Source organism: Bombus pyrosoma, linkage group LG12, assembly GCF_014825855.1.
Source record: "Bombus pyrosoma isolate SC7728 linkage group LG12, ASM1482585v1, whole genome shotgun sequence".
Taxonomy (NCBI): domain Eukaryota; kingdom Metazoa; phylum Arthropoda; class Insecta; order Hymenoptera; family Apidae; genus Bombus; species Bombus pyrosoma.
The window spans coordinates 7,947,083-7,959,327 of record NC_057781.1 but is presented as its reverse complement, the minus strand read 5'-3'; the positions used below and the strand labels follow the sequence as shown (position 1 = coordinate 7,959,327).

General features: G+C 39.3%; 1 protein-coding gene across 9 annotated transcripts in view; it reads left to right on the top strand.

Moving 5' to 3' along the window:
• The first annotated feature begins 282 nt into the window (after positions 1 to 282).
• The window catches only part of LOC122573597, a 33,224-nt gene continuing 21,261 nt past the window's right edge, over positions 283 to 12,245 (top strand). Inside the window, exons 1-8 of one of the 9 annotated variants that reach the window (XM_043740185.1) lie at positions 285 to 867; positions 1,110 to 1,169; positions 1,560 to 1,848; positions 4,259 to 4,497; positions 5,652 to 6,629; positions 7,955 to 8,306; positions 10,176 to 10,581; positions 11,649 to 11,920. In XM_043740185.1, the coding sequence (XP_043596120.1) occupies positions 1,747 to 1,848; positions 4,259 to 4,497; positions 5,652 to 6,629; positions 7,955 to 8,306; positions 10,176 to 10,581; positions 11,649 to 11,920 (2,349 nt within the window). In that variant the 5' untranslated portion in view covers positions 285 to 867; positions 1,110 to 1,169; positions 1,560 to 1,746. The other 8 variants (XM_043740186.1, XM_043740183.1, XM_043740182.1 and 5 more) reach the window with 8 other exon arrangements.

Genomic DNA, 12,245 nt, shown 5'->3' with positions numbered 1-12,245 from the left:
TTTAATATGAATCAGATTTAATTTATTTTGCTGATGAAAATTTTACTGTTTCACTATACTTCTTTACTGTATAATGAATACAAGGGTGCTTTATAAAAATGTATAATAACAAAAATATTTTAATTTCAGCTTAAATTATACTTGTATCCGCGCCAATGTGTAGCGATAAAAGGGAATTATTAAGTTTTGCGATATTTGCCATTCATCTCCTAGTGAAAATGCTCCTTGTCGTGAGTAGCATCATACAACGTTGGCAAGCCTGGTGTAATTGGGTATGTATTTCTATTTCGTCGTCTGCATTAAAGGCCAAGTGACAGCTCGAACTATATTGTTGACATTCGTATGAAAATTACGCTACCGCGTCGTACTTACGAAAAATGTAATTTTATATATTATTAAGATCGAGATATACAAGTGGACTTTCTCTTTTTTTTTCACTGATATAAAAACTTTAATTAAACGATATTGGTGAATTGTGTATACATAAGAAGGAAACTCTGAATTAAATGATAATCGGTGTTTGAGGAGTATAATTACATTGGGCTAATAGATTTGAAGCGCTTAGCGATTACGATTAAAGTGGTACCTATAAACCCTTCGAGCTGTTCCATATTGATTAGTATCTTTTAGTAGTTCTAACAATGACTGCTTATTGGAAAACTCTGTTCAAGCACCGTCGTAAACGTTGTTCTCAGTAGTACGTTCTCGACAGTGAACGATAAAGTGCGTGCGTAAAAGTGAATCAATCCGTATGGTATTACGCGCAGTTACTACGGCGTCACTTTCTAAAAAGAAAATATTAATTTTTTTTAACGATAATCAATTTTTTTAACGGTCTTGATGTATATTGATAAATCCGTGTAAAAAGTAAGTTGCAATTTAATCTTACGAAAAATTATAAAAGCTTGCTCGTATCTTAAGCGCAGCTTCTTTACTTGAATATTGATGTTTCAATTTTCTACTTCTATCGTTTTTAATAATTTTCATTTTACACAGTATATTAAAGATATACTATATATCAAATTTATTTATGCAGTCATTCAAAATTACAATAAAAATATATTATACACATCTTGCTTGACGAATAACACTCGTTTGCAATTACTTAGAAATCAAACATAGCGCGCAGAAAATTCACGACACGGTGAAACCTACGTTCAACGTAAAAGGTGATACTTCGAACAATGATATACGGTGTTTCACTTGTATGCAGTTATTTCCGACTGTTTTCTTTATTCATAAACAGCATTATGGAGAAAATTTCTTAAATCGTTTTTCATCCGTCACTAAATATAATATTATAAGGAAAAACTAAAATCTCTTGTTCAGTCCTAATTTTGTAATTTCGAACGTAAAATGGATAGCGCAGTGTATTAACTATCCCTGACATTTTCGGTTCTATTTATAGCGTTGCCATTAAGGGTGTCCATGGTGTTTTTGCATCCGATTTCACGCCCCTCTCGTGAAATAGGAAAATAGAAACTGACGATTGTTTTCGCGAATTAGGATTATCGTTGGTGACTAGTTTAGCGATTGATCTGTTCGGTATTTCATTAAAGATTCGAGGTCCAGTGAGGGGGAATCGATCAGTGGTCCCGGGTGTATGTGGTAACGGAAACAACGCGATCGATTCGAATCGGCGAAATTGTAAAAACGTGGTGAAACGAACAAAGAGAAAGACGGTTTCGGAATGACCTGTGGCGGTGGCAAGATCTCGTTAGAAATATCGGGCGGGGAGGAGGAGGCATGGAAGCTGAAACTGGTCGGCAGTCTCACCATCAGGGGCTGCAGCTTACCCTGCCATCCCCGGGAATCCCCGGACTAGACGTTGTCAGGGCCTTGCATCAGGTTTGAATGTTTGAATCACAAATTTAATTAATGCACCACGATTAACTTTGTTACAATTAATCACAATAATCGAACTTGTGTTCATCCCGTTTATTTTATTCTTTCCTATCTTGGCATAAAATAATCTTGTAAAAAATTTTAATTAAACAATACAAATTTCAAACTCGTTATTATATATATATATATATGTATGTGTGTGTGTGTGTTATATCTAGAAAATAGATTTCAAATTTGTAAAATTAAAAAAATATTTCTGTTGAAGTTTGATATGCTATTCTATTTCTTTTTTACATAGTAAGGTATATGTGTTTAAACAAAAAGGTACAGAGTATAATTTATGTGCTTGTTTTGAACTTTTGTTCGGAACTTTGTTAGATATTACGTACCAACATATGTAGGTAGGTACAAAAAGCCAGTTTTTGTCAAGTTACTACCTCTTTGTTACTAATTGTTCGTCTGTTAAAGAATAAGTTTAATTTTGAAGAAATTGCTCCTTTGTTATACCTACGTGTGATAGTATGCCTGACTTATTATTAATGCGCGTGTATGTGTGTGATTGGTTAGATGACACGATGCTTGCTAAAAGGGCAGCAGATGACTTTATACACCCTTACCTGAGTCATCGATTTCATATACACCGATACTGTTCACTCTCTTTCGATCTTTTTACCTCTGTGATCCCTTGACCTTAGTGTATGGTATGTTTCTTCTGTGTACGATTCATGATAGATCAGATTAAGGGGTATATGTTAATAATCATAAGAAAAATTCACGATATTATAATAAATATTTTGATTCCAATGAAATTATTATTTGTATTCTAACTATTTTCTAATTATTGCTACTATTTGTAAAGCTGATATTTTTATTCGCGTATTTAAATCCATACCGTGAGATTTTTATTCAGCGTAATATGGAAACGTGAATCGTCTTATTTCTAATCTTCGTTCCAGCGGAAAATCAAACCGCACTTCCTACCGTGCATTGCCAGTACCCAATTATTAAGCTGCCTTAAACTAAATTACATTAAACTACTTAATAAAACGACCACCTATTCAAACCAACGAAATTTATGTCCATCCAAGCATTTTAGTATAGATTCAAGCTTTCGCCAAGATTTTTATCCTATCGAGATAGCAGATCCATTTCGTCTTCCGAGATTTCAATCGTCTTAGAAAGTACGCGATTCGTCTCGGAACAGCGTTATTAACTTTGTAATCATAGGTGTTATTGCCGATTCACAGATTTATCACACGGATTTCCCATGTTCTAATCATTTTCTGAATTTCCATCTCGAGCACGACTAATCAGAACTCTCGGATAATTTAATCGCGCAACTGCTCGATAAATTAAAAAAAAGAAAAAAATCATCGATCGCTCTGTAATTTCAATAGGCAACTCTCGATAGTATACAATAATAGTGTATGATGTGAATATTTTTTTTAAGAATACACCAAGACCTAATCATTAAATATACACGGCGAATGAAATCGAAAGGGTAATAAAGTTGATCTTGTGTGCAATTCTCTTCAAACATTCATCCATCGTCTCAATTACAATAATTCCCGATAGCGCCTTGTTTCAACGGTGACCCATAATAATCGCAGCTATTTAGCGAACGTTCTAACTGAAACCTGCTGTTATCGTTCACGGTAATGATAGACGCAGAGTGTTTGTTAAGAAAACGATGTTATAATTAGGCGAGGTTAATTTTGTTTGATACACCGTTTAGAAATTGGAAAGGAGCAAATTGGAAATTTCTTGTCATATTCGCAGGGTTATACGTTCTTACGCAGAATACTTACTATTTGCATAGAATTTATGTGACGAAACGTTTACTATAAAATCACATTTGTCCCTTCGTTCGTTCGATCGAGAATCTTTTATCCTTTTATCGTTAGAAGAGTTTCTAAATTAGAAGAAAACAACCGATACGTGTGCTTGCACATTTTAATTCTGTGCTAAAGATATTCTTAAACGATGAAAAGTCCTTCCCTCCGTTGTGACGAAAGCGCAACGAGACAACTAAGGCATACAAAATTCGGCGATCGTACCAGAGTTAATCTTGCATTCGAATCTCCTTAAACTTTATCCTCCTTGTCGTTAGACTGCGGATTTTTACGCAAATTCGTATAATTTAATTTTTCAGAGTATAATTTAAAAAAGTAGAGCTTCGGTAGGAAATTGTTTTACCTAGCGAATATTACGAAGAGCGCTATACTTACGGATTATTTCGTATAACTTTTCATATTATGCGCGTTCTTTCGAGTTTCCTATAAGCGCACAAAAATCCGCTCTCTACTTATCGTTTGTGTTTTGAGTGCGAAGGATCGTTTTAAAAATTCTTCTCAGAAACAAGCGTTATATGTTTTGATGGATAAAAATGATTTTTCGATATGCATCCTTTCAGACTGTGATATCGCTGCGCTCCGCGTTGGATTCTTCGCGGGAAGAGCTTCGCCGTCTTAAGCAGAGCGTTGGTGATTTTTCTGGCGAGAGCTACGTTGACGTCGTCGAGAGGCTCGCTCTTGAGAATCACGTCCTTAGGCGAAAGATTCTAAGCAGGAATAGTGAGTTTTCTAGTGATGCTGCCACAAGCCCGCCGCCCCAGGCCCGTCTTTTTTCACTCGCAGTAGAAGACGTCAAAGAGTGAGTCTCGAAATGCGTCTCTGTGAGCAATTAAGAGATCGTCCGTTGATTTCGTTTCTCTTTGTCACGCGCGATCATCTTGTTCTACTTTCGCGTTTCACGATCATCGTGATCATCTAGCCCAGACCAGCAAGACTCGTTCTATTGATTTTATTTACGAATAACATTAACGCAGAGAAACGAATTGCAATAACGTGAAAACGTTGACTGCCACACGAATTTTACGCGCTTTGTTTGCTCGGTAGACCATAATAGGCGGAAAAGTATCGCGCACTTGATTTATGCAAAATATTACGTTCCGATGAAAATTGATAATCGTCGAATTTCCATCTTACCATTTTATCTAGTCATTTGTATTAAAAATTTCTCAGTCGATGTGGTGTGATTTATTTTAATCGTTGTAAATGTAGTAAAAAGAAAAGAAAAAAAAAAAGGAAAAAAAGCAATAACGTAGTGGCTGTCAACGTGTTAACGTATAGAAACTATTTTCCGTTTATTTATTCATCGTTTATTTCACTGTATTTTAGCAAAAAATTCACGTGGCTAATGCGCGATTAAGAACTGAGCAAATGTTTACTGTTTATGCTAATGTATCGATAACGAATGAAAAGCGATTCTGAGAATGCACGTAGAGATTTGACACGAATGGTAGTACATGGAGATTATATTGCACATTTGCAAAATTGTGTGCCATGCGTGTGAGATCTTTAAAAACGCAGTATGACCGATAAGCAAGAGAGTTCTATGTAAATCTTTGATCAGTTAAAAGGGTCGCGCAAGAGTTTCGACAGTTGCTGCTGCTCTTCCGTTATTAAATATATGTTTTTTTCTCTTATTATTCGTACATCTCAAGTCTACTTAGCATTTCCACGATAAGGTGATTTTGTTTCCGACTAAAATAGTATAACTCATCTAGCTCAAAGCAAAGTTAATGTTATTATGTAGATTAACGATCTAAATATTCGGGATAATAGCGGAAGATATTCGCGTAATTCACTAGTTAGAAGCGTGAATCGCTAAATGAAGCTTCTTCGTGGCGTTAGTGTTAATTAAAAGGAACGCGTTCCATTCTCGATGCACCTATTAATAACCACGTGTAGCGTGCATACGCGGCTGGTTTCTCGCTGTCATTCTTACCCTGTAAACGGTGTCAGTCTGTCAGAGCAAGCAGGCGTACTCATGGACGCGTCCAGGGACAAAGTCGACACGGAGGACATGGCAGAGGCACCTAAGCCGGTCATCGAGCCTCGTCTCGATAGCAACACCAGTGGTAACGGCGAGATTCCCGATCTGCAGACTCGTACGGTCGAGAAAGTGCCTAACAGTCATGTAGAATCCTCGTCCAAATCGGAATCCAGGAATCAGATGTCGAAGTGTACGATGTCGAGAGACGCGACTGTTGTTAAATCTCAGGCTGGAATATCTGGTGTCAGTTTGGACGATACGGTGAAGGGTGGGACTTCGAACGATCTGGCTTCCGCCTTGACGAATAGACGATCCAAGGACGTCGAGGCGGAGGATGGGAACGCGGCGCAGGTCGATCACTTGGAGGTGCCAGAGAAGGATCTCGAGGATCTGAGCTTGAAATCTGTTTCCGACGGAGACAATTCGGTGTTCAGCGATAATCCGGACACGCAAGTGTTGCAGCAGCATCAACGCCAGAATCAATTGGCCGACCAGCCGAAGCCGAACGACCAATCCGAGAACGAGTCCGAGGAGTTGGACGATATCGAGCTGATATTCACCACGGACGAAACTTGTCGCGATCTTGGTCTTCAGGAAGATCTCGTCTCCATAACCGAGACCGAAACTTGGCCACAGTCTGCGCCTACTGGTCAACCGGCATTGTCGAAGTACGCTAAATCAGCCGAGAGCGAGTCCTTGGTGTGCAATGGTGAGAAGACCAGCTCCGTCGAGGAAGCGGTTTCTTCGCAGAGCTCGAGCATCGATCGCGAGGAAAGCGTGGATAGGTTCGACGAAAGTTCCAGCACCAGGTTGAACAAAATATGGTCTCAGTGCTCGGTGCTGGTCGAAACAGATATCAGCAAGTGTGGAGTTGTCGAAGAACCTGAGCATGCTACCAGACACGCGGTCAGAAGGAACACTTTAGCCGCGCCACCTACTGCATACAGGTAACTAGCAGCTTCTTTTTTAGCGTTGCACGATAGCCTATCGATTTTATTTTTTCGGCACTTGCGTTACACCAACTCCAGACCTCCGTCGAACGTCTCGAAAGATGTCGCGATAGATGTTGTTTTTACCGAATATCTATTGGTTTCGTTGAAATATATACTAAATATCGTGGATATTATTATTAATCATCATTATATATTATCATTATATATTATACATTATATATTATGATTAATCTACGAAGGGAAGGAAAGAAAACCCGATCTTTTCGCTTGAATAGGTGTGCCGACATTTTATTTAACATCTCGTAGGGCTCTTCAGTCTGTACTTGATGAAAGACTCTCACGCTAATATATGTATGCATGTATTCGTTGAAAGTACTTTAATTAGCTGCTTGGTATTTAACAGCCATAAAACGTTTTCACTTACTTCAAACTGCTTTTTTTTCGCGTGCGGCAATTTGCCACATACGAGGCTTCCTAACGAATGATGCGTACGCATATACGAAACGACACTTTAAACGCGTTTCCTGTTCGTTAGCGCACACGCGTATTTATGCGATTTAATTACGTCGCCAGTTATTATTATCAATAACTTATTAAACACATCCGTTGGCTTGTCATTTGCTTTATTTTTACATCACCGTTTACAGTATCTGAAATTGTTTCGTTAGCGCGACAAAGAAATTCTTTATTTCTACTTGCACCATTCATTTCACATCTCATTAATGAAATATCATCGACGAATGTCTCTCGATTGATTTGCTGATGATTTTAGTTTGTTGCGTCAGAATAGAGGGAGATACGCGTTGTATCAGAAATTGGCTCTGATTCTGATACAATTATGGGTTGAAAATTAGATCAGAAGCCACGGTCGATGGTTTAGGCTCTAATAGTATTCGGGTGTCAACGACGAGCTGCTAATAGTTCGAAATTGCACGTAATTTAATATAAAATTTTGTCACAGCAAATTTAACGCTCAACATCTTGTAACTGCCTTAACAGAAGACGCTTCGACATGTCGAACGAATCATATCGTTAATTTAATCATCTATGCTTACACGATTTCTAGAAAAGGTCATCGATATATTATAAATTTATAAATTTTGCAACAGTCCGTACAACATCCCTTAAAATGTAAAATAAGAAGACACGAGGATTCTTGAAATATTTCAACGCGTCTTGAGAAACAAAAGTATGTTCGATGCAACGTTTTAACTAAGATGCCTGCTATCGCAATTGTGCGATTCTTGGAAGAGTCGAGAAATGGCTAAAATGCGAAGTACGTTAAACAATTTACGGCATAGTTTTATACCTTTTTTCAGACCGATCATTCATCGCGAAGCTTTAGCGGGTAGTCGACGAAAGAGCGCGGCACCATTGAGACCGGTGATGGACAGAATCAGCGGAGCAAGACGAGAGTCTGGTGCCCAAACTGACATTTCTGCGCTTCCAGCCCATTGGCGTTCCGAGAGTTATCTCGCGCACAAAGTGGCTCATACGTTCACCACGTTGCCCAGCAAGTTCGCTCTGCCTACCGGGGTGCCTGGAAGACTTCGATTGTCCGACAAAACCCGGGAAGCTAGAAGAGTAATGCTATCGGACATCAGCTTCACTAGCATGGTGCCAGAGTTGTCCAGAAGCGCCGATCATCTCTGCCACGACCCACACGCACAGGTAGGATCCGAATTCGGATCAGAATCTTCATAATCCGTAAGATAAAGATTCGATACTTCTGTGTCAAAGGACAAATACTGTAGTTTTTTATTTGGAAAGTACGATAAATACATTATGTTGGGAGTTTATAGTTTGCAGTATGTTGATGTTGGGTGATGGTATGTTGCGACTGCAGCATGGATTTTATATACGAATCACTGGTTTTCGTGCAATGTGGTGTTTGACATTTTTGAAGTTTCGACAATTTGAGAGAAAAACTGAGGGAAACATCGCGTAACATTGGTTTGCGCTCGTGCGAGAAGGAATGATGCACATTTATGGAGTTAGTCGTTTAAGAATCGAAACCAGATCTGCTGCTGAAATGTAAGCTGAACTTATAGCGAACATTTGTGATACAAACTAGATTCGTTTATCAAGTAGTATAAACATTTCTGAATCATTAGAGGACTCGTAGGATTGTACACGTGATAGAGAAGTGGAAGGGCAGCGAGTGCGAATCGCATCATTCTAGCGTCAATAGAGTGTAATCAGGATCGTAGAATCTCAATTTTTATGAGCCCCAGGTCAGAATACGAATAATTATCGGTCGTGATATCCCAACTTTCTCCTCTTTGTTTTCGTTCCCAATATATACGTACGATGCTGCGATGGAATGTTTGAGCAGTCTTCCGTCATATTTAGGTCTTAATCGTCAGCATTGTTTTTGTAACAAACATTATTTTTGCACGTTGATAATAATATACTTATAAACCTTTGTATGTGTGTTGTTTAAACGCTTGTTTGATAACCATTATACTTTATAGAGATGTACTTTGTTATATTTGTTTAACGTTACGTTATATTTCAGATGCCAATGAATATTTTGTATATTTAGCTGATAATGGACAATAAAAATATATTTTGTTGGTGTCTAATATTTTTTTATTTATCGTAATAACGTAATAAGTAACATTCTCTACTATCTCGATGAATAGGTCCGATTCCAAGCATCCTACGTGTTTGAAATCACCTCTAAAATGGAATTACCGCATATTCACTTCGAAGAATCCGAGTAACAACGTTAAAGTAACACGTTCTTGGTAAAGGACAGCTCTTTGGGAAACGGCTATATTACACGAAATAATAATAATTAAAACTATCTTTATCCATGCGCATAGAAATTCAATATCGTAGGTGATCAACGTAAGCAGTAAAGTAGACTATTCTTAAAATGGCGTAACACCGTTTTATCTATGTGTATATATATTCTGTATATATATATATATATATACAGAAATGATTCGCGCGTGGGAGAAGGTCGAACGAATAAAGCTAATGCGATTCACTTTGACGTTCGTTTCAATTCCGCCTCTCCGTCAACTTGGATGACTAATTGCTTGCCTCGTTTTGTTTTATTCCGATACCGTAGGTTCTGAATGTTTACTGTTGCTGTATTATTCGATTATACTCCTTTCCGTTGCGGTGCGGTGCGGTGCGGTGCAAGGGAACCTACGATCTTAAATATCTCACTGAAATGCGAATAACGAATCGCTTATCTCTTCTGGAATTCCTCTTCTGTCATTTCAGTTCCATTTCGTCCTTGAACGGTAATTTAAAACATGGAAAATCGACTGCTTATGAAAATTAAACAACGCTGGAGCTTATTCTTACATTCGTAGTCTGATAAATGTTCCAAATATGAAATAAAAAAGGATTAGCGTATACAATTATTTTTCTATTATTTCGTAATTTTGTAATTTCCGATTGCGTGCGTTATTCTAAAAATTGACTCGTTCTATTCGAACACATTTCGGTAGATCGATCGGATAATCAATCGGTTTTACTATTACGGAATGATCAACAATGACTCATATCGTTCCTTTTGTTCAGACTTGTTTCAGTTCTCGCGGCTGTGGCCTTCGAACACCGGACGTGCATCGCCGCGAATCGCTCGGCTCTCCTGCAGGATTTTGGCCTCGTTGCAACCCCAGCACAGGACTACCGAGTCCGTGCGATTGCCGCCTCTCCACCGACTTTTACTCCTCTCGATATCGTGGCTCTTTGTCTTCGATCCCGTCGCCTGGATTGGAGGTTGTCGGTGGCCCGTCTCGAAGACACTCGTGGAGAGCAACCGCGACGTCCTTCGATACCTGGAGAGTTCCGGTGGCCACTTCTACCCCCAGACCAACCTGGTCCTCTATGCCCTCTTCGCCTACACACGTGCATCCTCCTGCGACGTCCTCGAAAGCTTCTAAGAGCGTTCCAAAGAGAACGCGATCGAAGGTCACTTTCCAAGGTTTGTCTTTCCGTCACACCAACCATTTTATTTTAAAATCATAGTTTACAGTTTGTCTACTTGTTACGATACATCTTAATTGTGCGTGTGTAATTTAAATGACGCCTGTAGAGTTAATTTCAATCGAGATAAACTGTCGTAAATGGCCATGTAGTTTACTATTTACTCGCAGAAGCCAGTTGCGGTTAATTGAATCTCAGGCTCAGCCACTTCAAATTAACCTTCTATCGCGTTCAGAAACCTTACAATCGGCTGGAACCGTATCGCAGGTTCGTGTTTCCGTGCAACGTTATAAGACGAGTCACTCGATCGTAACTGATCTACATTACGTGGGTGTATTTTAATATCGTTTCAATATCTTGCACCTATTTTTGCAACCTCTCGTTCCTGCCAAATAAAACAGTCCATAAAAGGTGCACTTTGACTTTTCGCAAACGCTCTGATTAATATGTCGAATATTTGAAAATTCCAAAGGCAGCTAGTTTCTTGTATATTGTTTCAGGAATGAGATTTCTTAATTCTTTCGGGAACGAATTCTTTTAGACCTTGAGACAGATTTGTTCCGATGTTTTCGTAGAGTAGACACAAAGTACTAGAACTTGCGGACAATTTTCCGCTGAAAACGTATCTCCTTCGCTTTCTTTTGTGTCGCTCATTGCGCTGTAAATCGTCCTCGATAACTACAAGTGGATCAAACCCAGTCAACCCGCAACTTCTCGCGTTCCTGCTAAATTTTACCTGCTAAAAAATCTCCGGTGAACCAGTGCCTTGACGCGACCTTTTCTAATTACTCTGTTGCGACGCGCGTATAACGAGAAAGATAATAAAAACGCGAAGCCCGTCGACCTCGACAAAAATAAAACATCGCCCAAGGTCTCGTTGCACCACTTTTTCCCCAAACTTATTCGTATTGTCCGACAATGCTCGCTGATGGCGTCGATAAATAATAAATAAATGACGAGTTCTTCCAAACGATCCACCAAAGTAACATCGTTTGGCCAGACACCCGTTATAAACGGTGTATCGTCATAACAGTAAAGCGATTTCAGGACGCTGTTTGTTCGCAGAATGCCCGATGACGCGAGGCAGTCTGCCAAATCTGCGCTCGGATTTGGTGACCGGCGATAACAGCGGCGATTCGACCGAATCGTTGATCGACGAGGCTGAGGATTATTTACGACGGAGCATCGACTCGATGCTGACGATCTCCAGTAGCGGCGTCAGTTCCGATTATTGGAACCGACAGACAGCCAGGCGGAGACGTACGCGGCGATACTCCGAGCCTGATCTAATCCGCGATTGGCATCCCCCGCAGGATGCTAGACCGTACCTGCCAAAGGTGAATTTCACCAGCGTGTCTCGCGTGTGCCTCGATATATCCGCCTTCGCTGACAATTGATTAGAACGTGGCACGATAACGTGTCATTTGGAACGGTGGAAAACACTCTCGCGCGATTAAACCGTTATAATTGTAAAATAAGTCGGTAAAATTGTAAAATCGTAAAACCGTGAAGTTATGAAGCAGAGTTATTACATACAGCCTGTACAATAGCCTGTCAATTCGCTTAATCGATAAATTACTGTACGTACGAGAGACGATCAGATGCTTGAAAGTTTCGCTCTTTTTAATCGTGATGAATGGTTATCGTCGATGATAGATGAAA